General features: G+C 30.8%; 1 protein-coding gene across 2 annotated transcripts; it reads right to left on the reverse strand.

The window, feature by feature from the left end:
- Positions 1 to 327: 327 nt before the first annotated feature.
- Positions 328 to 27746, reverse strand: Pu (GTP cyclohydrolase punch). 2 transcript variants are annotated; one of them, XM_076131659.1, is made up of 7 exons: positions 12690 to 12792; positions 4557 to 4814; positions 3052 to 3159; positions 2689 to 2790; positions 2240 to 2405; positions 1759 to 1875; positions 328 to 1352 (listed from the first exon to the last, which is right to left on the reverse strand). In XM_076131659.1, the coding sequence occupies exons 2-7, from the start codon at positions 4807 to 4809 to the stop codon at positions 1223 to 1225; spliced, it is 876 nt and encodes a 291-aa protein (XP_075987774.1). In that variant the 5' UTR covers positions 4810 to 4814; positions 12690 to 12792; the 3' UTR covers positions 328 to 1222. The 2 variants fall into 2 exon arrangements, with proteins under 2 accessions (XP_075987774.1, XP_075987775.1); XM_076131660.1 differs by lacking the exons at positions 4557 to 4814; positions 12690 to 12792 and adding an exon at positions 27409 to 27746.

Genomic DNA, 27746 nt, shown 5'->3' on the forward strand with positions numbered 1-27746 from the left:
TAGACAGGACAACGTCTGTCGGGTCCGCTAGTTTAAATGTAAAATGTTTCTGATATAGGCATTCGGAGATTATTGAGCTACAACCATTAAACATAGTCGTTTTTCTAGCGAACTTGTAATTCAAATTTGACGTCGTAATTTGCAGGTCTGTTTTAATATACATATTTGTTGAACGTTATTTAATAAACCAATGACAAACCAACAACCAACTAACAATGCATTTAATTGTTAGTTTCTTCTTTGACTGCAAGAAATGGGTGTATTACATTTAACTTAGGGTAGTTAAAAAAGGTGTGTGTGCGTGTGATTATAATAAAAAGCGGTATATAACTTAAAATAAAAAACATTTATTTATAAAATCATGAATATAGTTAAAACATATCAAAAATTCTTACATTCACATTTAAGGCAACATTATCGGCTTTTTTTAGTATTTTTCTATACTAAAATAATAAACATTAAATAAAATTACAAAAATGTCAAACATCAGCCATTTTATGCTTGAGATTTTTGTAAAAATAAATTAAACTTATTGGTCCAAAAATGTTTTCAACAATTTTTACAAAATATTTTTTAATTATATTTTTTGTACTAAATCTCTTAAAACAATTATATTATGGAAAATGTGATAATTTTTGGGCAATATATATTGTTATCACATTCCCCAGTTAAAAATTTAAAAATAATAATTATTATTTTGTCATTTTTATTGTCATGTTATTTTGCTTAATAAGAAAATTGGTGCTAATAAATTATTTTCTAAAAATAAATTTTAAGAAATAATTATATTTGGAACTAAAAAAAAGGAAATTGCAAAAAAAATATAAAATTATGGTACTTATGATTAACTAAGGCAGTATTTGTTTGTTTATGAGAAATTAATACCTATTTTCCATAAATACTGTATATTGTAATGTGTATGAGTTATTTTTGCAAAATTAATTAAATTGTACTTTAAAGGAACAAAGTTAAGCTGCAACAGAAGTATTTTTTTCCATTTTAAATAATATTCGATTTATAATAAATTAGAGAAAAGAGCAAGAAAAAGCAATAACTTAATATAACTTATTGAACAATCGTGCGTCCGTAATATTTCCTTTTCATAACATTAGATTAATTAAAAAAATAAATTTTACCAAAAAAATCCTCCAAAAAAAAGAAAAAAAAATGCAAAAAAAAAACATTACGGCCGCTGCCTCATAAATGTCATGTTGTCTCGCTCTCACTTGGAGTGGACCAGATTAAGGAACTCCTCCCTCGTCTTGGGGTCGTCGCGGAAGACTCCCAACATGGTGGAAGTCACAGTCTTGCTGTTGATCTTCTGGACTCCACGCATCACCATGCACATGTGCCTGTGAGGATAATTAACAATTGTAAACAACGCCATCTATGCGAATCTATCGGAACTAAATGATTTATCACACAAGTACTATGTAGATGATTAGCCGAGTAGCGACATCTGTTGTATTTTTCGAGTACTTAACTACTCGTAATGATCAAGAAATTTAGTTTTATGGTTTTCTCTTGAATATAATTGAAGTTTATAAATTGTCATATAGTTTAAATGTCTTAAAGTAATTGTAGAATTCTCATTAATTTACCTCCTATTCAAAATAATATAGCAAATTGCTTACTGTCAATAATTAACAGTTCCCTATCCAACTAGGCCACATATATTGTATTATGAGTAAACATTTTGATTTTAGCTGTTCTTTTATACAAATGAACACTGTTTTCAAAAAGGTGCATAATACTTACACTCCTTCAATAACGACGGCAACTCCAGCAGGGCGCACGGCCTGTGTGACGGCAATAGCGATCTGTTTGGTGAGACGCTCCTGCACCTGCAGCCGGCGGGAGAAGATCTCTACGATCCTGGAATGATGGAGAGCAATTAGATAGAGAACAGTCTAAATCAAGGGAAGTTGATACGTTCCTTGTGGGTGAAAGATCCAACTATTTAAATTTTGGAAACGCCATGGATTTGACTCGAACTGGGTGTGTATAAATATTTGCCCTTGATCTTCTAGAGGTACATGAAAGTAAGATTCAGCTGATGAAGTTATATTAACTCTACTTTAATAGTAAGATTGTGAATTTTTATTTCACTCAGACTATATTTATGTAAACACGACAGTAAACCCTCGCTTCTATTTCATAGAAATTAGAATTTGGTATGTCGCAGGGTCCTATCATTTAATAAACTTTGTTAGATTTTTTATATGTTATGGTTTCTTACCTAGCCAACTTGGACAGACCCAAGATCTTGCCCTGCGGCAGGTAGCCGATGGAGACCTTCCCGTAGAAGGGCACTAAGTGATGCTCACACATGGAGAACATTTCGATGTCCTTCACCACGACCATCTCGTCGGTGTCTTCGTCGAAGATGGCGTTGTTTAGAACCTCTGCAAGAAAAAAAAAATTAGTTATAGGATATCAAAAGTCTGAAAGTTGTCAGATGCATAGTTATAAAGATAAATCGTTTAGGAGTTCAGTGATTTCTGATTCGATTTTACTAATTAGGTAACTGTTTTTCAGGTTTAATATTGACCTGATTGTGCTTTAATTTGCTTATAGTTAACATTCAAAGCGAATATATTGAACTGAATTGTGCATACAAGTTTAACATAAAATCCAGCTTGAAATTGCTTTACAGCTATGTTTAAGTATTTAGTTTTGAAGACATACCTTCAAGGCTCTGGTCGTAGCCCTTTGTGAAGAACAGCATAGCTTTGGCAGCACGCTCAGGTGTCTTCAGGAGACCAGCCCTCTCTGGGTCCTCTCCAAGTCCTGTAGAACAAAACAAAACCATTAGTTGGGCCACTTACATGTTTACCATCCATCAATATCATTTCGTTGTCAACAAAATTTTCTCAATTTTAAGTATCCAGAAGAACAAATGTTATGAAGATTGATTTGATTATTGGTTTTTGATTACCCATAATTTGTTGTTTCAAAATTGTTCTACATATTACGAAAATACTTGAAAAGAGGTCTAATAATTGTCACGGCTAGAACTATAAAAATTGTCAAAAAGGACAGTCTACGCACCGGTCAACAGAAGTCTGTAGGAGTTAGCCATATCGGGCAATAGAGCCTCCCTGGTTGGTGGCCTGTGGTCCAGTTCCAAGTCATGATGGAATGTGCAGTTCTCATGGCCTGAAAACAAAAATAAATACACATTAAAATAGGTCTTCAACAAGATATTGGAGTAGAGTTATAAAGGAATCTTGTAATGGCTTATTTAATAGTGGTCGAAGTCCCGGTAGTTTGTGAAATACGAACCAAACATCAATCATCAAGTTTATCGATATTTCTGTAGTTCTGAATATTGAAAGAAAAATAGCTTACAATAGTCAAATTTTACAGTAAATCAAATACAAATAGACATTGACCATGAAGCACAAAGACAAATTAATGTGTAAAATACTTTAAATTATATAAAGAAACCTGTAATTAATTTCACAAAACTGTTATAACTCAAAAGTTATGATTTCACAAATTACCAGGGTCAGGCTTTCGATCGGCTGATTCATCGGCCATTGTGCCTTCTACGACTTAAACAACAATATCGTACAATAAACCAAGATCCCTTTATATACAAGTTATACGATAAACTTATTCAAAATGCTTAGTGGAATTTTCTGAAACATTCAAATAGGATGTGAACGATATTACGCAACAAGGCCTTAGAATTGCAGTTTTTTTTTGTACTAATTAATAACAGTCAAAGAAACATTTGTATGTTGCAATCATAATAGATCGTTGCGTGTTCATAAATGTATTAAAATAAACGTTTTAAACTATTTTAAGGTCAAATTTTGAAGCAAAATTACTGACTTATTACTACATCCGTGATTCCCGACGTGAACAAAAATGTCCATATCTCGGAATTTACTCGACCAGTTTTGATCAAACTTACCTTGATTTATAATTCAGAATATGAACTCTTAAATATAGTAAGTTTCATCAAAATCGGGTGAATAGTTTTTTCAGGACACTCGTCCAAACAATCGGTTATTTTTTACGTAGTATACATTAATAAAACTAACAAAAATTAAAAGTAATTAAACCTGTTCTAATTATCAGCCGGTTATAATCAAAATCCTTATGGTTTCCTTATTTTAACTCGTCATATGTTAATGTTTATATAACAACAACAAACAATTTAGTCATGTAACAAAGTTTCAAGGAACGTTTGTTTTGGAGCTGAGAACTTTGAAATGAATACATATTTGTATAGTCAGTGAAACACGTGTTAAAATTTCAGAATAATGAGGAACGAGTTTTTGATGAAATTTATATTTCTGTAGAAATTAATAATGAAATGTAGTAAATGTGTAGCAGAACATGAATAATAGTTTCGACGTAAAAGAGACGAACTTAAAACCAAGTAAATGAGCGAAAATCACTTGATTTCTAGTAAAAGAATAGTCAACAAATAACTGTATAAAGTGCCGATTTCAAATACCTTAGAATCGTATGTTTGGATTGTCGAAAAACAAAACGATTTGGATACAATTCTTTCATCTTTTGTTTAACAATATAATACAAACCGGGTGTGGTAGATGTTCTAGGTGTCATCGGTGTTCCAGGGACCTCCAATTCGCTTTCAGCGTCAGTCAAGTGAAAACTTTTCAGCGCTTCAGGAGCTTTCTTATATTTGCTCACGAAAGAACCCTTCACGGGTCCATCTCCGTTCTCCTTTTCTTCAGAAATTGAATTCCTAATAGATCTCGAGCTGACACGTCTGATCAAAGATGAAGGAGGTACTACAGTCTCTGAGTCCTTTCCGTTAACGGCGGCCATTTTTACTAGAAATTTGATTTTTTTATTGAAATATATTTTTTTATTAAAATGTTTAAGTATACGTCTGTTGTGTCCGTTTTGTTTTACACTACTGTCGTGAATGCGACCTCTTAGGTTATCAAAACAAAATTATGTTTCAATTTACTTGTTTCACAAAGATAACTCGATATATCTGGGGGCACGGAAGTGCCCCCGCAAGTCGAGCAAAAAAAAAGCGGCACGGCCGTAACATCCTTTTCTCGAAGCAATTCGGGCTACTTTTGACACCCCTGTAATTTCGTTGTGGATAAAACAAGAAGCCTGGATTTTCAGCAACTAATCAGTCATTGTATAAACACGGTATATTTCAAATTTCAGTCAATTTGAACCAGTAGTTTAAGAATGACAACTTGTTAAAATTTTGAATTTTGTCACTCACTGATTCACTGACTCACTGACTCACCGATCATCAAAAGTCTAAGGTACTTCTAGCAGACTTAGAAGCTTAAAATTTAGAATACAAATAGGGTTTAGTGTCTTAATCATGGGAAAAATTAAATATTTTCTAATTTCGATCCAGTTTTCTAAATACACCAACTGAAACCATAACTTTGTAATCTCATATAAATGTATAAGATTACAAGGTTACATTTGCAGTTAATGAATTATTATTACTGTAGAAAATAAAATAAATAGGTGTAAATAGGTAACTACTATATGAGGCATAACGGGAGGGGGTATAGGGTGGGTAAGGGTGTTTAGCCCATGAAACTGAACAACATTCCCATAAGAAAATATGTTGATTTATGAAAAAAAAAACGTCTTTCCATACAAATTGGACCTATGTTCGCTCTACAAAAATAAGTGAGATGCCATCAAAACATTCTGTAAAAACCTCAAGTCTCGCCGTAAAAAGTTGTAAGATCTATATAATACCAAGTCGATTAATCTATTTAGTCTCTACTTAAAATACCTTCTGTCTTAAGTTATTACGTATGTTATTATCATGCCAATTTAAAAAAAAATACCTCTAAAACAAATAGATCGACTTGGTCATCGCAAGAAAATACAAATTCGCCATTAACATTTCAGGAGCATTAACTTCTCGCCATGCTGTGTAGTGTGATACATACTAATAATAATCAAATCATGCGATGGCCAGGTCGGTCTATTTGTTTTAGAGGTTTTTTTTTTAATTAGCATGATAATAACATACGTAATAACTTAAGACAGAAGGTCTTTTAAGTAGAGACTAAATAGATTAATCGACTTGGTATTATATAGATCTTACAACTTTTTACGGCGAGACTTGAGGTTTTTACAGAATGTTTTTGATGGCATATTAATTTATTTCGCTATATTTCGTCAGTGTGTTTCCGTATTTGGAGTAAATGTTTGATTTGAATATAAACACTTTAAAGTTATTTTTATTGGCGTAATAAGGTAGCGATTTAAACTTGTTTGGTAATAAGGTTGACGATGATGTTGATTATTTGGTTCCGTATGATACAAATAACGAAAAGTTGCTAGGTTCCTAATCGAGAGAAAAATTCTAGAAAGTAATGATAGACTATGTTAGTGTCAGTAACTCTAATTATCCTGAAGACTTTTGCCATGAATACATGACATTTCTTTTAATAGTAAAGTGATAATAGTTTCTCAGTCAAATAATTAATTCAATGGAATGAGAAAGAATGGGTTTCATAATAAAGAATACATTTGGGTATAAATCTTGGAGAAGCTTAGAAATCTTATAGAAAGTTCTAATTATAGTTATATAGCGTTTGTAAATAAGCATGTCATTGTGTATTTTGACCTAGCGAGCATGTTATGACATAATAAATGATTTAATAGTAGTAATTGATTTCAATTAGTATAACTAATCTTAAATCACTTGTTATTATTATTATTGTAGCATGATATTATGATGTATTATAGTTCGTAGTGGCTATACTTTTGTAGTAGTTAAATAAGAAAGTAATATAAAGCGAAAGAAATTTAGGAATTTTGGGTAAAGTACCCGTGAACCCATCGACCCCGCTGATGGGTCTACAGTATTTCGATATAAGTCCATAGCCCATAGCCCTACTGGTCTAGGGGACCTTAGAAAATTAGATCATTTTTGAGCAATAACATGTTGCAAAATGTTGACAATGTGATCTAAGGTACCCTAAAATCAAGATATTTATCCGAAACTATACCGAAAAACCGGTAACGACCGGTATTTTGATATGCAGCCTTGATTACGGTTCGTTTACCTACATATGAAAGTAGAGGTCAGCCCAAGGTCCACTTCCTATTAATGTAGTGCGGTTTTTAGTTTCCGGTTTTACATTGTTACCGTAATTGCTAGGTTATTGAGACCTCTAGTTATATGTGCTAAAGTGTGAGGTCATAATAGAGTATAATAAGGCATTGTTATGATAATGACATAATTTTTGAAATATTGAGAAAAGTATGTATGAATTTAGGTCGAATTCAATTTGTTGTTAGGCTAGTAATTCATTTGGATTATTAGTTTTTAGATCCTTAAGATTAAAACTATGCGTTATAGATATATCCTTATTATAGATCTCTTCAAGAAAATTTAAAATAAATTTTATATTTAGTAGTACCTAAGTTTTTCGGTGTACTTCAAGGTACACAATTAGGGCCAATACACTAAATGTCATTATATAAGTCGCATTATGGCAGTAAAAGGTAACATTTTTAAGTTTTAAAATACCGTAAGAGACAGTGTCTTACGTCAAAAAAGAAAACATTGCATCACAATAAAAAGTAAGGAAAGTGGTTTCTTTAAACTTTTACCTAAACTTGATCTCAGTCACGTATAAACGTAGCACCAGATTCCGTATTTCTCATTTCAGATTCATATCAATATCTCTGTATTTACTAGACCGATTTTCATCAAATGTATATCATTTTAAAGCCTAACAAATGTACTTTTAGCTGATATAAATTTTATCAAAATCTGTTGAGTAGTTTTGGAGTTCTGTCTATCTAAACAAACAGACATCTAAATTTTGTTGAAAAACATTCAAATTCTTGCTGTGATTTGAATGTCGTTTATTCAGATTGTGTTCGAGATTACACTAATCTGTTAATTTATAAGTTGAAAGTGTGTGTTGCTAAGCAAATATCTTAGTAGCGGAATAAATCGTTTAAATACAAAATTGTTCAATCCACGTGACTTTAAAGTCAATAAACTAAAAGATTTCGATCTTTAAGACCCTCATTTTAGTAATAAAGATGTTATTTTAGCCATTTAAATGGCAATTTATTAAATTTATGAACTAATATTATCTTAAGTGTTAAGTTATTTAGTATTCTAGTTTTTGTATATTATTATGTATTTAAGTAATTTTTAAAGATCTTTTACAGTCGTTACCAGTAGTCAGAAGCTTGAAAGTCTGATAATCAGTCTTACCGAGAGATATCGTGTTATAGTCCAGGTAACTGGGTTTTAGAGGTCTGATAGGAAGTCGCTCCATATAGAAGCAGCTACTCTAAATGAGACTAGAAGTCGACAACATACCCGAAAGAAAGGCTAAACTATACTTTATATGAGGAATACATTAAATATTGTTGATAGATATTGTATTAAGAATATGCATATCAATAGAAAAATCGTTAATTATTGACTTGAAAAATCTAATAATATTTAGATTATTCAAACGAATTATCAAAAAAACATTAGGAATAGATAGTTTTATTATATTACTGCCTATAACTAATAATACCTAAACACAAAAAGTCTCAAAATTCTTTAGTCACGTGCGCCATTTAAACAATAATAAACATAATTTGTCTATAAACCAGCTGTGTGGAAAGATCCCGCATCATTAACGATACAGGCAAAAGTGTTACTCACACAAAAATATATGGTTCCGTACATAAATTAAATAAGTAATAACTAAATGAAGGAGTTATTTTCTTTAATTCTATTTTTCTATAAAGGAAAATAAATAGCCTTAAGTTGAATTAAATTTAGCTATTTAAAGAGATACATTACTATCTTTTAATTAATTTATTTTGTGAAATGTTCGTACTAGTTATTTTTATTTGGACTTTTTTACATTTATTTTTGTAATCAAACGGATGTAATATATTTTGAACATTTAATTTCACTCTTTAATTATGTTGCAAGGTTTATACAAAAGTAATGCAAACTAGATAAAAACCAGCAAATGGATAAAGAAAAACATTTTGCTAACATCGAAACTAATACTAAAATGATAAAGCTGAAATCTTTGATTATTAAAATAAATTAATTTAAAAAACTACTAGATCAATTACACAAAAATATTTTTAATTAATTACCAAGAGATATAAGCGTATTTTTATCCAAAATTTCACGCAAAGACAACTGAAAGATCAACTGGTTGAAAGCATAGACACTATAGAATATAATATCATCTCTTGTCTATGGTACCCTAAAAATACTTTGTCTGTGGTGTTTTCCCGCGCATTATTATTTTTTGTCCCATTTGTATATAAACACAATGAACAACTCGTCATTATGTAAATAAAAAGATAATTGCTTATATGTTTGTTATCTCGATGTCTTTATACGATCAATTTATATGTATTTTAGGCTTATAAATATTGATTTAGTTACTAAAGATATTTCAGTGTTTTTTTTCGTTCTTTTCTACAAAATTAAATGGGCTATAGCTTTTTATTATTTTTAGTTAAACGCGGCTTTGATATTTTAAAGAGTTGTATTAAAATTTTATATAGTCTATATGTCTTCTCTTTGAATCTAAGCTATTGGTTATCTAAATTTAATTCGAAAAGTTAAAGTAATTTTATAGTAGGTAGATGCTTAGCAATGGAATCTTTTTAACTTATATATTGATAGTATTTTAATAGGTATCACTTAAGTATATTATTAAAAATTATTTCCTTATGTTTTTATTTGACCATAATTGCTATGTCAACAATAACCTGACGTCAAATAAGGAAAATTGACCTGTCATTATTATAAACATGTCATATTTATTGATTTAGTGTGTCAATTTAAGATTGTAAATCAATACTTTAGTTATTTAATTTATATTTTGACAGGTATTGCAACTTTATTGAATAAATTCTCTTGTGGCTATTATTATTAAAAAAAATGAATAAGGAATCGTTACAAGTGGCGTTATTTGGTCACTGCCTACCCTTATGGGAAAAAGGTAATATTGTGAATTTGACTAGTGCAAAATTATTTTATTTATTTTTCACTACATAGTAACGTCCCCTTCACTAAGGATAGCCAACATAATAATAATTAATATATCTTATAATCCTACAACTTCAAAGAGAGCCTTAGCACGCACGATTTATCTAGATAATACTTTTGGGTAATTCGAAACAACGTAGCTATATCAAACAGGCCACCATCAGATGCATAAGCCTACAGGTCACTAATGTTCTAAATTCTTAATTTTACATGTCTGCGTCAGTCACGAATGTTACTAACAAGCCAACAACTTAGTAGAAATCCCTCTATTGTTCCTTTGTATTCTTATTAACAATTAATTTCTAAGGTGGGTTGACCTCAGGCACGTGGCCGGTTGTATAAACATCAGTCAAATCCCTTAACAGTATATTTTTTAGAAAGAAATCATGCCGTCGACCCCACTTAACATGAGATAAGATAAAGAAGAAAGAATCTTATTTATAGATAACTAGGCTTTAAAAGCGTAAAGCGCTCTTTACTAAGTTGTTAGACTATAGTTCTAAGTCGAGTACCTAATGTCCTTGTTGCAAAAGTGAACGCCTGTCCTTTACCAAGTTTTGTACCGATGACAAAAAAGGACAATTTTATGTAAAAAATGACTTAGGTATTATTCTTTTAAGGTTTTGAACATTAATTATACACTCTTACTTTCAATTCCTTACAAAAAATATTATGAATAATTGGAAAGGGTATTTTTAAAATTGATTTGAATGCAAAATTGAAGATTGATTACTTTTATAATAGGAAATTAATGTTTAGGTTTTTTTATCGTAAGTTGATGACCGATCAAAGGTGAATCTGAGACTTGATTTTAAAGATATTAAACTAGCTCTTGCCTCCGACTTTGGTTGCACTATAGTTATATGGTTTGCTACTGGCTAGTTCCCATTTCCGTAGGACTTAGAGATAAAAACTATCCCTAGGCTCTTTAGGGTGTCAAAACTATCATTTTATAAAGCTTCATTCAAATTGGTTCAATGGTTTCGGCATAAAGTAGAGACAGACAGAATTACTGTCGCGATTATAATATTAGTAAGTATTGTGAGTATATAAAGATATACGTTGTAAATTCGTTTAAAACCCGAGTTAATTAAGCGAATATAATTTAGGAAGCCTTAATTACAGTGCTATTAATGAAGTATTCGAGTTTTTTTAACTACAGTTGAAGTCCAATTTAAGTTAAGTACTATAATTTGCTAATAGCGCAAAAAATTTAGCAAAATAATTGAATGAATCAAAGTGATGAATTAAATAATTGAGAAAAACTTAAGCGTTTTATGGATGGACGATACACTAATAAAATTCTACAGTAGGTATGTCAGGTTCGATTCCGAAATGTATCAAAATATTGATTAAATTTACAGATTGTTGTTATTTGTAAATAAACTTTAAGATTACGCCGTATTTTATATAGTAAGCAGAGACTTACATGCAAAGGGTTTTTAACTTGAACAAAAAACAATATTTTATTGTTTATTTTTGGTTTAAGGCAGAGATCATGAAACTCTGTATAGAATTTCATACATTTTCAGGAAATTGAATGTTTTTGCTTACTTTTTGGCCACATTGGTACATTCAAGTTTTTAAAATCGGTCTGTACCCATTTTAAGGTCTTTATTTAATCAACATTGATACATTTGTGCAAGGTTTTTCAGTTAGTAAGTTAAATATTATGAAATATATAATAATATTTACTCATAAATACATTGTTTTGTAAACGGTACAAGTTAATTGGAAACCGTGATTTCGGTTCGCTAACTACTTCGGGTGGTTTATCGTGAGTATTCAAGTATCGCGTATGTTTCAATGTATTTATATACACGCTAGTATCGGTATTTAACTGAAATTGTATTTTTGTATTTTTAGTTAAGATTTCGTGGTATTTTTCTATGAAATAGGCTATAAGATTTATAAGCACTGTATAAGATGTGACACAAAAAAAATGTACAAAAAAATACCAGTTTTCTAAGATTTTAAAACACAGTATTATTATAACGGGTATTTATCATAAATAATGATAAATACGCGTTATAATAACACTGTATTTTATATTTATTCTTTATAAAAACAAGATTTTATAACAATTACGTCTTAACTATCATTATGCATACTTTTTTTATTTTTCGTTGCATGCTATCTGATATGAATTTACTCAAATACATGAGGCGAATTCACTATTATTAAGAAATTTATCAAAACACACAACATAATATCACAAAAATCTATCTACTGGTTAAAATCTTACTTATTTTTGTATTTATGAATTAGATATTTATGTAGAGACCTCAAAAATAGGGCTACGGGACAATGTAATGCGTAAAACATCATAGGAACCAAATAATCAACATTTAAGTATAAGATTTAAGTTTAAATTGACGATATTTACAAAATCTTTGACGAAATATATCATAAGACTTACCACCACAACACACTTTTATAAAACTATAGCAACCTTATGACGTCTTTACGTTATCGACTTGAACAGGTACCTACATCTAACAGCCTAGGTCAAAAGTTGACCTAGGCACAACTCGGAACAGGAACTAGAATAAAAAAGTAAATCACATTGATATAATTAATCACTTACGAAGGTTAATCTAAACGTCACAACACTAAAAAAATCACTAAAACGGACACAGCAAACGTTTGGTAATATTCTTGTATATCTACTTACAGTTTCGCGGGTTTTTTGATAAACGAAATAAGGAAAATAAATTAAATTTTGTGTGGACACGTTGTCTCAACACAGGGTGATGGCTGACTGGTGCTCGAACATGCAACAGATGGTATTTGTACCTCAGCTGCGTTAAACGCGCATGCGTCAAAACTAACGAATCGATAATTACGAGATGACGATATCGATATTTAAACCAGTTTTTTGAATCGATTAGTAAATTGTCGTTAGAGTAATGAGTGTGAATCATTTTTTTAATTTCGTAATATTTTTTGCGTAATTGTAACTTTGATTTACGTGACATTTTTTGACGCAAATGATAACATTTTTTTATGTCAATAAGAAAATTTTATTTGGACATACGTGTCAATATTTGACCTAAATAAAAATACATATAAACATAAAATCACGCCTTTCTCGCGCAGGGGTAGGTACTAGTGGGCAGAGGCCAAAGAATATTTGATACAATCCCGGATTCCTTACAAACTACCCTTACATCCATACATCTTGTCTTAAAGAAAAGGTTTTTATTTCAAATGTAAACGGTAATCCCAGCGTAAGTATTATAAAGATTTAATTCAAATATGAGGACAATATTTTCCCACAAGAAGAATAATCACGCTTTGGATTTTACAACCATAAAAATATACCTAAAGACTAAACAGTTATTTGTTGAGGTGAATCTGCATAATAATTTTATTATAATTTCTCACAAATGTCTTGAGTAAAAAAGGAGATATGAAACAAAGTTTAATGCTCTCTTAAGGATAAATCTTTAAGAGTTCAGATTTGCCATTTAACAGGAAATAGAGTGTGTGTGAGATTGTTGCTAGCTCTTCTCATAAGGGACTACCCCCTTTCCGAGCTAGTGGTAGATTCAGTAATTGCAACGACTATCATATGTGTCAACATTTGACCAGCATGATTAAATGGTTTAGCCTTTCTTATGTTTCTTAAAGTAAAGAAAAACTTTTTTCAAAGTCGATTTCAATACTACAATTGCCACTAAGGCACTAATATAATAAATGCGAAAGATAATCAAGTATGTTTGTTACTCTCTCACATAAAAAAGTACTGAAAAGATTTCGAAAGCATTTGATATACAGATAGTTAATTCAAGTTCGAGTGTCCTTTAAGTTAATCTAAGTTACCTTATCATACTTATAGGGATCATTTTAAACCCTAAGAGACTTTGCCAAAGTTGTAGACAGAAGCTAGTATTATCATAAAACTCCCCTAAAGGTACCTAAGTGTTAAAAATATCTGGTATTACACAAATTGGTTACAGGCTGTAGTGTACGGTGAATCCCTTGGCAACGTCATGCATATAGGGAAAACCAAATGAAAGCAAGTAAGATTTGCATGTATCTTAAGTAAAGGTATATTACAAGATGGTTTTGTTTATATGTATTGAAGATAGAAGATAGTTATTTTATGCATTTACATAAATAATATCACACCTGTTTTTCCACAACCACGTTTGGCCATTAATAATGTTAGTCCCATGTAATAGGGAGCGAGTCTATTGAAATATATCCGGAATGTTACCAAACTCCGGGCATTTAAGTCCCTAAACTACACTTGGCTAACGTGGGAGACTCTAGGGCAATTCCTTCCTCCTTCGGGGGGAGACCCTTGCCCAGCAGTGGGACAGACATATGTATATCATATTACTTGTTACTTCTGTATATATGTATCTATGATATATTTTTTTAGGTAAAGTAACATACAATTTTATTATCTTCTCAAAAGAATGTATATTATATTGAATAAATACATAATAATATTGGATTATGTATATTAATATTACTAATCTGTAGCACTTAAAATACCTTTGAAAGTGAAAATACAATAAATTGTATATTTATAATATAATTTATTTATGTTTTCACTTTTAATATGTTTGTTATTTGTTTATTTATAAAGGGATTAAACTGATTTCTAACATATGACTTTTACAATTTATGGGCTTTTTTCTCAAAATACTATGGGTAATGAAATGTTTCATTCAGTACATAATATAATATTAATATATATATAATAACAATTTCATATTTAATAACATAAAACAATATTTTTATTCCGAAATAGTTACGCAAGACGTGCAGTAAATAATGACCAAGGGAATTATTGTAATAATTTATAATAAACTAAGAACAATGTGTTGTGAAATAATAATTATTGAACAATTATTATTGAACACTAATTAAATGTAATTTGTAAAATAACATGAAAAATATAGATATTTAACAAAAAGATTTTAATATAACTGTTACGACAATCGTTCTAGAGTTAAAATTGGGTACTAAAATCTTAGTTATACCTATTTATAACGCAAAATGTCTTTTAAAGCCCTTTCTGAAACATAATTTTATCTCCATAGAGTCAAAATAATCTATAGAATCGCTATTTTAAACTAAAAAAAATAGTAAAGATAAGCTATAGAAGTCTTATATCATAGGTAATTTCCGTAAATACACGTAACTTAGACCTTGAAAATATTTAATTAGTACTACAAAGGTATCTATTAAATTGATAAACAGGCGTTATATCATCTTGGGAGCAGTTAATATGCCGGTGATAAATTAAAAATTATTTTGTATATAGTCTGAAAATTTAATGGAGAGCCTTCTATGCAAAATTCGCAGCTGGGAAAATAAGAATTTAGAGCATCACTGACATGCTTATGCAGCTGACATTGGTCTGTTTTATACTATACTTTTTTTCGGAAGTACATGGTATTGGTCACTATTGGTATTATAATCTAGTTAGAGGAATCATACATGCCAAAGCTAAGTATTAAGTTGTTTTCCCCTCCCTATAATTACGCCTTTTTGTCATGGGTTTAAGCAAAAATCAAAGAAGCAACTTTCTATCATCTTTAAAAACTACTTAACTGTAATATACTATACTTTTTAACCAAATAAATAGTATCACGGAAAATGTAAATTAACTGGTATTTAACACTTATTTTTGTTTCATCCAAATTCATACATTTTATCATACATATTACTTGAATTCGACGTCAAAGTCCTTTTTTAATTTATTATTAAGTCCCCCTAAAACAAGTTCTGATGACGTTGTTTACAATTTTAAGAATATTTTGCCTTAAAACGGTTATGTAGTGATTCATTCAACATATATTTGGGTAAAAAAACACAGATTTAGGTCACTGGGAACTTTGAACATAAAAATAAAGGACTTGACAATTTTTTCCTTTATTTTCAAATCTGACTCAAATTACCGGAATATACGACTGCCGATTGCAGGTCTCGGGTTTATTCCCGGGTGGTGCAAAAAGATTTAAGGCTATTTCCATTTTTAGGAGAATGTTGCCAATAGTAACCCGGAGTTCAGTAACGTGCCTAGTATATGGCAATCGCCCCCTTTTACATGGGACTAACGTTGTAAATATCGAAATTTAGGTGTATTTCATATACCTCTGCCTACAGTTTTAAGAATAACAAGCGTAAAAATAAGCATGAACCTCAGTTCAAATACAACCATGCGGTCACCCATCTATGGAATGACCGCGCCAATGGTTGCTTAACCTACAGATCGTTTACCAGCCGTTGAGCGCAACTGGCTACGGGTATGAATGAATGAGAATACATAACAAATAGCAAATTTTTCATAATTTCTAGTTTATATTTCATGAAAAATTGCTCAAAATAGTTTCACGTGTTTCCAACATAAGTAGGGACAAGTCATCAATTTATTTTTATTGCATATAGACACGTTAATATTATTTCTATGTGAGTATTAACCTTTAACACTGCATGCATTCTTTGCTATGAGATGTAGATATTATATGAAACAATGGATGCAATCTTGTTGCGATTTGACATTTAATTTTATATTTATGAGCTAGACTAGTGATAGTTTTTATATAGATGTATTTAGAACAGTAAAAAAAGACTTAATGTATGAGATTATACTTCTTACTTGCAAAAATCAGTAAAAAATCTTTAGTTAATTAGTCCAACAACAAATTGAATTATTATATGTAACATATAATTATTGCCAATGTTTGCCTCAAATGTATGATTTTTACAATCACTATATTTGAGTTTTTGAAATAATACAAAAAAAAAAATATTTTCAAATAACTTTTGTTTAGTTAATAACTGTGCAAATATAAGTTTTATATTTCTTTCGTTAATTTTGACCAATTTTGGTAAAATAAAGATATTTTCTCCATTATTTTTCGTAGGTTAACTGTAGTAGAGACAAAATGATACAAGGACTCTACAATATCTCGTATTATTCTGATAAAAAAATGTTCAAGACGATATCGTGTCGGAAACGTATCGTGAAATATAAACAAACACATCAATGATGAATGAATTTTATGCATAATTAACTACCAGTGAGTTTATTAATATATAATACTATGTTATAGTACTATTTAACGAGAAGTTAATGCTTTGCATACAAATATTTGTATGACATATGACATAGCGAAATTGGAATGGAAATTAAACACTAGAGATTCAAATTAATTGCCATAGTTAGGGGTGAATATATATCTAGGGTATAAAAAATAATATAGTTAAATATTAAGTTTTTGAACTATAGTGTAGCATAATCGGGATGGATTACTTTTGAGTACTATTTTAAAATTGAGCTAATTTTCCATGTTTAGTGGTATGGTATATTTGTGATACAATTATTTGGCTTACGGTCACAGACCACAGCCACTGGTGGCCAGCGACACCCACTTAACACGTTTTTCCATATATTATGCCCGTTTGCGCAGACCCTTATATAGCATAACTTAAGATAGAGGTTAAATATATTTTTTCAGCTAACAATACAAAATAGATTCCTAGAAATAAGTGTTAAAAGAAGTCTTACAAGACTAAGTAAGACTATTTAGCATCTTCTAAAAAGTCCACAAACATGGGAATTTTCTATTACGAAAGTTGTTTAGTAAAAGTAATAATTATGTCAAAATATTACTCATTATTTACTTGTTAAGTTAGTGTTTTTCCTTCAAGTGACGAGCTATGAAATTAGTATATTTTTCCTATTATGTTCCTACGTCATAATGTCGTCTAGAATAAGAGGTATTCACCGCGTTTCTGAATCATAGTGAATGTCAATATTTGTCAAACGAATTAGGTGTTTCTTTGTAATGTTTGCTAAACGATTTTTTTTGGTGTCAGATACTTACGTATTGGTTTCTGTTTAAAAAGAGAGAAGGAAGGCTTTAAAGGAAGGCTTCTTTTTTATAATCTTTTAAAAACTCTATTGAATATGCCAGACTTTTACCTAACTTATAAGATATGCCTAAAGGTGTAGTTTAGGGTGTATGAAATACACTAACGTTTCGCCATTATTAATGTTAGTCCCATGTTATAGGGGGCAATTCGTAATATCAATCACGTTTGAAGCCTACGGGCTACTATTAAGGATACCTTTTCGAATAAAAACTAGAAACAGAGTCGCAATTTACCGGGGAATCAAACCTCGTGGTAAGCACTGTAAGCAGTTCTATACAGACTACAAAAGCAGTCTAGTCAAAACTCATACATAAGTTAACTGGTAATTTTATGAATGAATCGAATCTATGAGTTAAGCAAATTCTACCAAAAGTCGGTCAATATTTACTTAGTGTTACGTACTAACATATTCATACGTACATAGGTAAAACCACCCATCAATATAATACGACATGTATTGGTTTCTAAACTATTATTTCTTAGAAACACATTATTGGAGGTTTTCTGAATTGTGGTATTTTTTTATGACAATGACGTTTGGTTATAGGAAGATTTGATGTCAAATGACGCAGCAAAAAGAATGTAAAGAACCTTATTTATTTGAAGCGGCAAATAACTTTTCGTTAGAATATATTGAAGAAACCTTGCATGCCGAAAAGTTGTTTGACGCATTTCTTAGGGGCATACAAGGGCCCCCCCTTGGCCAGCGTGGTGGACACAAGGTCTAACCCCACCCTTAATTTAAGAGGAGATCCTTGCCCAGCAGTGGGACATTAATAGGTTAAATACAAATGAATATTGATGCAACCTTGCATGCCTAAGTTTAATGCATTTCTTGAGGGCGTGTAAGGTCTCCAACTCGGCCAGCGTTTTGGACTAAAGGCGCTACCCCCTTTTTCATTACGGTAGGAGACCCCTGCCCAGCAGTGAGACATTAATGAGTAAAAAATAGGTGAATATTGATTAAACTTGCATGCTTGAGAGTTGTTTAATGCATGTCTTGAGGGCATGCAAGGGTCCCAACCCTTACTTGGCCAGCGTGGTGGATCCAAGGGGCCTCGGAGGAAGGCCCTTGCCCAACAGTGGGACAGTAATGAGCTAAAACGTTGAATATAAGTAATTTGTATGAAGCGTTTTTGTATGTACTTGAGTGGGAAATACGATTTAATGTTATTTAATTGTTTTCTAAGGAAAAATGTAATTGCAGCAAGATGGGTCTTTCCTAACGAAGATTGGAGCTGTTACATAATTAGTCACAATTATGTATGATTTAAAAGATGTCATACATGAACTATCTTTGTAATGTAACCGGTGGCTTTCTATCATGAGGCTCCAGGTTCTATTCCTGGGTTATATAGAGGTTGCTGTAAATAAAGGATTTTCTAATTTTCAGAGGGATTTTCTCATTAGTAGCTCAGAGCTTCAGTTTTATAGTTGTGGCTATATCTTGTTCTCTATTACAAGGAAGTAATACTTCTTTTTAGGGTAGAAAAAGCGTTAATATTGACAAAAAATATTTGTACGGTTTCTTTTAAAAACCCCCTAAATTGCGGAATGTTAATTTTAAATTGAACAGTTAATTTCTAATTGCTACGAATAATAAAAAAATATTACCTATTACGAAATCCGTAATTATGATTAAAATAATCGATTTTTAATTATAACGTCCATTAAAATTATGAGATCATTAAGTTTTTGTATTTTTTGCAACATTTTTTCAATATTGTGTAAGTTTATTGTTTCTTAATGAGCTATTTAATTAATTGTTGGGTGAGGTCTAAATTGTCTTTTTTTGTATATTAATAAATACAATGCTTTTTATAAACATTTGATGTTCAGGTTTTTATCCGAAAAGACGATAGACAGACATAATAATATTTTTTCGTACTATATTTTTTAAGTGAATTTTTTATATACTATATTGTTTTATTACAATAGTTATTTATTTAAAGATTTTGTTATAAAAATAATTGAGAAAATATTACGGTCACGTGAGCGAATCTAAGATATAGTAGTAGTGTAAATAGGTCAGTGAAGTGGTATATTCATTGCTAGTGTTTGCAAAAAGGTTCAAGATTCAAGTCCCGTCGGTTGTAATTTCAGACGGAAAAGGATTAGTGTAGGGTGTCTCTGAAGTTTAGGTAAAAGTAAAAATAGTTTTTTAAACTTTTTTTGCGAGTGAGGCAAAGACTGTTTTTGACTACTTCTAACCAGCATAAAATCTTCGCACTTCCCTATCCAGACACAGAATTGTATCTTACACCTCTATTGCAATAAATTCTTCCTTATTCTGAACCTACAATCAAAATGTGACTTTTAATTTATCCATTTACTTAAGTTCTAGACAAGGCTTTCCGCTAGACGTGAAAGAAGGGTCTAACTGGTATTTGTACGGTATAGAATATAATTTTAAAATAAATAAATATCGCGGCGTCGGCTAAGAGAATATTATTCTTCTAAATTTTTCGCATATTATTTTGCAAAAAAAAGGACTACTGATCCTTACCATATGTTAGTTTTTTTTTAGTTGTCCCCACGAGGGTAAAACCGCCCCGTGAGGGAGTTTATTGCGAAGAACTTACTAAACAATTCTGCTATTTGATACAGATACCATATGTTAGTTAGAATAAGGTTTTTATCCTTACTTTACTGTTAGAAATGGTCTCAACAGCCTCCCTGCTTAAGAGAGCGTGAAGATAAGTGGGACAATGGGCACTTGTATAAGGCTTTGAAAATAGGTCACTGTAATGTAGGCTTTATGACTGAGTAGAATTAGCTGATATTTTACTGTTTTAACTGCTTTTTAAGGGTGTTCTAGTATTTATGCTGCTAGGACCGAGAAATTCTCGGATTTGTGTACTGTTAGAGTCAGTGTAGTACAATTTGAAAAGGGTTGATTTTCTTTTTTCTTTATAATTAAATATGAAAAAAAAATGTTTTTCTATTGTTTTGTTACAGTAGAATAGTATTGTATAGAAAGTTCTATTTTTTAAGATAGGATACTTTTGAGATTTTTTGTAATCTCCATCCCAATTTTAATGCTTATGGAAATCATATTCCGACATAAGGACTTTTCTGCTTTAAAGAACACCAAAGTCCGCCTTTTCTTATCGGAAAATAACTTAACTCTGCGAAATATGTTAATGTTTTTTAGAAAGTAATACCTACTTATGTAAAACTTACCAATATTGTAAATATTCCTGATGAAAAGGATTTGTCTTTAAAGTCTACTAAAAAACGTAACCAAGCGAGGGCCTTATAACATTACATAATATATAGGTAAATGTAGTACCTACAATGATCTGAATAACACGCATTTTTTATAGTATCACTTGTTACAAGGTCAAGTTCAATGTCACTTAGATTGTTGACCGTGTCAATATTTAGACCGGATCTTAACTATCTAAAACATTGAATATCTGATCGAGAATTTAGTTACTGACTAGTTAATTTATTGTATTTTAAGGGGTAAAAATGGTTGTTGTGTTTCTGTTTTCATATGGTTTATGTTTTAATTTTTATTAAATACTAGCTCGGCTGGATATAGTCCGGGTATATAGTATAATTTCTTTCTGTTGATCCCATCGTGGGAGTTTGAATCCCGTCGATTTCATACAACCCTTGTTCTAACAATTACAAATATATAAAATAAAGAATTAAAGAAGTTGGTGTAGCTGTTCCAAGGATTGTTTAATGATATTTATTTATTTTATTACTCATTGTGTTTTGGGAGTTAAGACATAGTCATCGATTCTTAAAATGCCATGAACACATTGCTGTATTAGATTATTTTGCTCTTACAAAATGGTCAGGCGCTGTATAGTTTGTGATTATTTATTTTACAAGAAAAAAGGATCACATCATAATAATGAACCATGCAAATATTTGTTCGTTTAGGTAATCGAACCTACTACACATGGCATGGTGGCCACTATAACCACTGTACTTTTTACATTTAAGAGACGCAAAATTCCTTTATTTCTAACCAAAAATACGTTATATACAAATAAATACAGGCTAATGACGTCACATTACATATTAGTTACACGAATAACACCAAAGTATTGCGGTGTCAATATCTGAGCTGTAATACTAAACTATTGGTTAACCATATACCACAGATAGGTTCTGTCCTACTTCTAGTTAACTAGTGCATACTAGAGATATGCTTGTGAATTTGATATCTATACTATATACTATATATAATATTATAAAGCTGAAGAGTTTGTTTGTTTGATTGTTTGTTTGTTTGTTTGAACGCACTAATCTCGGGAACTACGGGTCCGATTTGAAAAATTATTTCACTGTCAGATAGCCCATTTATCGAGGAAGGCTATAGGCTATATATCATTACGCTACAACCAATAGGAGCAGAGTACCAGTAAAAAATGTAACAAAAACGGGGAAAATTATGACCCATTCTCTCTTTTATGACGCAAGCGAGGTTGCGGGGGTCAGCTAGTATTTAATATTTGTATGAGAAAACACCAAAAACGACGGAGTCCGGTGGAGGAGTTTTGGGAAGACATTAGTCCAACACTGGGACAGCTTCTATAGGTTAAGAAAAAGTAAAAAAAAACAGCTATTGAACAATTTTTTTTCCTGAGCCTTATTTAGTGGTGTAACTAACATATTCCCTGGTCAAGCAATGCTGCTTAGCCAATTTCAGTTTAAAAAAATCACAGAAGCACGGAATGAAAACCAGCCCAGTATTCAAGGTCGGAAAAATCATAGGTAATGGGTTTCTTTTTTAATATTGAAGAAATCTTAATTTAATGAAAAATACATGATACTTACATAAAACGTATTTTTGGTATAATATGCTCACATTAACCGGGAATGGAATTTTCTTTATTCCGGAAAGGGGGAAGTGTTCTAGGTTACCTATTATAATCTAGGTTATGTATTATCTAGTACAATAGAGTTAGTACATTTTCCGGCTAGTTAGGCGCGCCCCGCGGCTCGGTCTACTTGTTCAAGGATTTCTGATTAATATCTGCAATTAACTTCCAGTTTGCTTGTAGGCTGACTAAGTGTTGTTATTTTGTAGGATAATTTATAAACGATATTTTTTCGTTAGACAATAAATTGTTGCCATAACATCAATTACACTGGGGTGTTTAGTTCGATTCTTGAGTCAAGCAATGTCATTATTTGTCTTTGTTAGTGACACCCGAATTTCTATAATATGGGAGATTGCAAAACTAAATATGGGATTCCAATACGTACATTTTTGTTAAAAAACGCTTAATACATTTGGAGATGTAGATATAAGTCGTACATAAAACATACAGACAAACGAAAAACTGCAAGCTATAGATCACACAAATACTTGTAAATATATCTATGGGAATGGAACCCACGACCTTCGCATGTAAGCACTGTCATTGTCCACCTTAACTACTCAACCATAGATGTCTATTTCTCTGAGCTGCTATTAAGAAAACAGGAAACAAGTCCTACAAAAAAAAATCTCATAATTTCAACTAAACATGGTCGCCGTACATTAATTTAATAAGTCAGACAATTAACGTTTATTGTGTTTTATGTTAGCTAGTAATTACTAACTAATACATTGAATTCTTTGTTATACGGGTTAAGGTTTAATACAAGATTACAACGGATTTATTTTATTATTAAACACTTTTTTTCTACCTCCATGGCGCAGTGGTTTCTGTCACCTCGCCGCTACCATTGCGTCGGGAGGTCGTGGGCTCGATACCCACACGGAACAATTATTTGTGCGATTCACAAATAATTGTTTCGGGTTTGGTAGTACTTTGTGTCCGTTGTTTGTATGTTTGTAAAAGTCCCCGCGACACACAATAATACTTGAACTTCACAAATAATCGCAAACGTTCTTGACAGTGAGAATTTTCTAGAAATACTTTTTATCCGCCGAGAATCGAACGTGAAACTTCACGGTCAGCAGTTCTGCGATCATTGTACCAAATAATATTGCGGAAAATTTGTTGCTCTTAACCTTAAAGTTATCAATGTATTTTTTTATGTTGAGATAATTATTTTGTAAGTACGTACCTATGTATTGATAAAGTTTATAAGTGCGTTAAGTACGTGTGGTATTGTGATAAACTTAATAAAATATAGTCAATATTAAACACCCAATATATTTTCGTGTTTTAAGCGTAATAGGTAACAAATTTTAAAAGAAACATTATATTTTTTTAAATTTTATTTATTTAAGGAGGTCCAACGGCTTATTTTGACAATATTATTAATAAGGTTACAGATAGCCAATTACAAGTCCTCACGTGTAACACTACAATATGACTAGAAAAATGCGGTCGAATTGAGAATTTCCTCCTTTTTTGAAGTCGGTTAGAAACTAGGTGTTATTATTTTTTTAATATTTTCAATACATATTACTTGGAAAAGGCATTGGAGTATGGATTTGAAATATGTAGCTACACTTTACTGTACGCCCATAATTGCTCTTTTTATAAAGTTTAATTAATTGTTTTTTTTTTGAGTTGTTATCAACTTATTTTGAACTCTTAGGTCATTTTGGTTACGCATAATGAATCTATTAAGAAAATGTTATCGGATTTTGAACTCTTAAGCTCAATTTTCGGCAACGATATGAATTTCTTAATTAATTTGCTATCTAAGTTTATGTTTATTATTTTTAATTGCTAAACAAAAACTATTTAATATTAATTAACAGCTACGATTTTATATATTTATTACATAATTTCCGAACGAATGATTATATTATTGGTTTCAAAATTATTATATGCTATGAATTCATAATAATTATATTTATATTATAGTATTTCTTTTTTGCATATTACAGTAAGCTTTTAAAAAATAATAATAAAATATGTATGTTATGGCTCAAAAATTATACCTATACTTTGTAAAACCACATTTTTGTTGACACGTAATTCACATTGTTGAATAAAAATTAGGTACCTTTATTGAATGTATTTCTGAAACTACATAGAATAATGTATCATTATCCAAACCATAACTTACTATGACAGTGAAATGACTAATTCTTTAGGTCCTTTGGCAAATTTTCTAATGAAAGTGATGAACGATATTTTTTCTTTAGAAAATTGATATCATTAACTACTCATAATGTTGACTGAAATTTACAGTTTCTTGAATTTTACTCACAACATTGGATAAGCTAACATAATTAACTATAATCTTTAAGTATTTAGTTTTACCTACCCAATAAAAATTGCAATGCTTGAAAAGGGCTACTAAGGTTGTAACCACTCCAATAGATTATTTTGTATACGTAATTTAGTTAAGCAATACATTTTATGATTTAATTCATATATCTAACAATATCAAAATTTCATCCTAGTAATTCAGTAAGACTTAGTTTAAAAATCTAGTTTACAACATGGCCGCTATAAATAGACGTAAAACTAAATAAGCATAACTAAAAGGCTATCATAATAAATACAGTTTTATTTTCGAAAGTAATTCTTTGCCTTGACTTTGAACACACTGTCACGTTTCTGAACTCATTAACGATTATTATCTGTGGTTCCGCCATGACAGGAAGTTTTGGCGCCAAAAATAATACCGGTTTTGACGTTTAATGTCAAAGATCTATAAAATTTATTTTATTGATTTATAAATAAATGCAATTATAATATATTTGAGTGTTGTGAAGGACTGTTACTTTGTTGCACAATTTTAATGTTTAGTGCTAAAAACGTATTTTTTTTAAGATTGAGGTTCATTAAAAAAAGTTAAGAAGAAGCTATTATTAATTGAAATCTAATCCTTTTAATTAAATATATTTAATAAGCATAGTTTACCTACTTTTGGTTCACAATATATCCTCAATGAATTACGGATACTACTTGTAAAAAAATATATGTAAATCAATAATCTGGGGGCACGGAAGTGCCCCCGCAAGTCGAGCAAAAAAAAAGCGGCACGGCCGTAACATCCTTTTCTCGAAGCAATTCGGGCTATTTTTGACACCCCTATAATTTCGTTGTCGATAAAACAAGAAGCCTGGATTTTCAGCAAATAATTAGTCATTGTATAAACACGGTATATTTAAAATTTCAGTCAATTTGAACCAGTAGTTTAGGAATGACAACTTGTTAAAATTTTGAATTTTGTCACTCACTGATTCACTGACTCACTGACTCACTGACTCACCGATCATCAAAAGTCTAAGGTACTTCTAGCAGACTTAGAAGCTTAAAATTTAGAATACAAATAGGGTTTAGTGTCTTAATCATGGGAAAAATTTAATATTTTCTAATTTCGGTCCAGTTTTCTAAATACACCAACTGCAACAATAACTTTGTAATCCCATATAAATGTATAAGATTACAAGGTTACATTTGCAGTTAATGAATTATTATTACAGTAGAAAATAAAATAAATAGGTGTAAATAGGTACCTACTATATGAGACATAACGGGGGAGGGGGTATAGGGTGGATAAGGGTGTTTAGCCCATGAAACCGAACAACATTCCCATAGGAAAATATGTTGAATTATGAAAAAAATCGTCTTTCCATACAAATTGGACTTATGTTCGCTCTACAAAAAGAAGTGAGATGCCATCAAAAACATTCTGTAAAAACCTCAAGTCTCGCCGTAAAAAGTGGTGAGATCTATATAATACTAAGTCGATTGATCTATTTAGTCTCTACTTAAAGGACCTTCTGTCTTAAGTTATTACGTATGTTATTATCATGCCAATTTAAAAAAAAATACCTTTAAAACAATTAGATCGACTTGGTCATCGCAAAAAACACAAATTCGCCATTAACATTTCAGGAGCATTAACTTCTCGTCGTGCTGTGTAGTGTGGACCATACTAATAATTAAATCATGCGATGGCCAGGTCGGTCTATTTGTTTTAAAGGTATTTTTTTTTAAATTGGCATGATAATAACATACGTAATAACTTAAGACAGAAGGTCCTTTAAGTAGAGACTAAATAGATCAATCGACTTAGTATTATATAGATCTCACCACTTTTTACGGCGAGACTTGAGGTTTTTACAGAATGTTTTTGATGGCATTATATTATTACTAAACCACTTGGTAAGACAAAGCATTAAAATTATATTTGATCCTATCAAAACTATTTTAATTCGACTCAAGTAACTTTAAAAATCATATTCATTTGAAATTATAATATAATAATATTATGTTAAATTTAGTTAGTATCCCTATATAACTTTTCACTATGTTAACACATTAAGAAATCGCAAGAGGGCGCTAGCTGTGTTAATTCAGGATAATTTTAATAATATTGTTAGTTACCAACAGTTCCTTTTTGCATTACTTAATTAAATAAAAATGGAAGATAATATTAAGTTTTAATAATACTTTTAATTATCTTGCTTGAAAAATATTACTTCAATGACCTTATGAACACGAAACGATAACCTATAATTACCAATTGTTTCTTTGACCAAGTTTAAAAGATCTTATAAAATAATCACAATAAAGTCTGAAAATATTAATTTATAAAATAAAACTCACCATTTCCATTGCTGTTTTCAGCCTTCTTCTTGGTAACGGCCACAATGTGTCCGTTTCCATTCTTCTCCAGGGTTGAGGTAGTAGAGACTCCGTTAAGCTCCCTCATTGTCACGAAAGAAAAAGTTATTTAAAAAAAATAAAGAAGACTATTTCGCGCGCTTTCAAACGTCACTTTGACACTTAGGCTTGGACGCAACTAGAGCAACGGTAACTCTCAAACATCCAAGGTAAACTCGACCGACAAAAAATGGAGAATGGTTTATAATTGTTTTAATAAAAAAGGACTTAGTCTCAATAAAAAAACCAAGAGGTGTGGATTCGGCCACGACGCACGCAGA

The sequence above is a fragment of the Anticarsia gemmatalis genome, chromosome 26, assembly GCF_050436995.1.
Source record: "Anticarsia gemmatalis isolate Benzon Research Colony breed Stoneville strain chromosome 26, ilAntGemm2 primary, whole genome shotgun sequence".
NCBI classification, from domain to species: domain Eukaryota; kingdom Metazoa; phylum Arthropoda; class Insecta; order Lepidoptera; family Erebidae; genus Anticarsia; species Anticarsia gemmatalis.

Coding starts and splice junctions, on each gene's coding strand:
- Pu (XM_076131659.1), bottom strand. CDS start 4,809: ATGGCCGCCGTTAACGGAAAGGACTCAGAGACTGTAGTACCTCCTTCA. Junction 2,406..2,688: donor CTACGACCAGAGCCTTGAAG/GTATGTCTTCAA, acceptor TTTTTCTTGCAG/AGGTTCTAAACAACGCCATC. Junction 1,353..1,758: donor GCCGTCGTTATTGAAGGAGT/GTAAGTATTATG, acceptor TTATCCTCACAG/GCACATGTGCATGGTGATGC.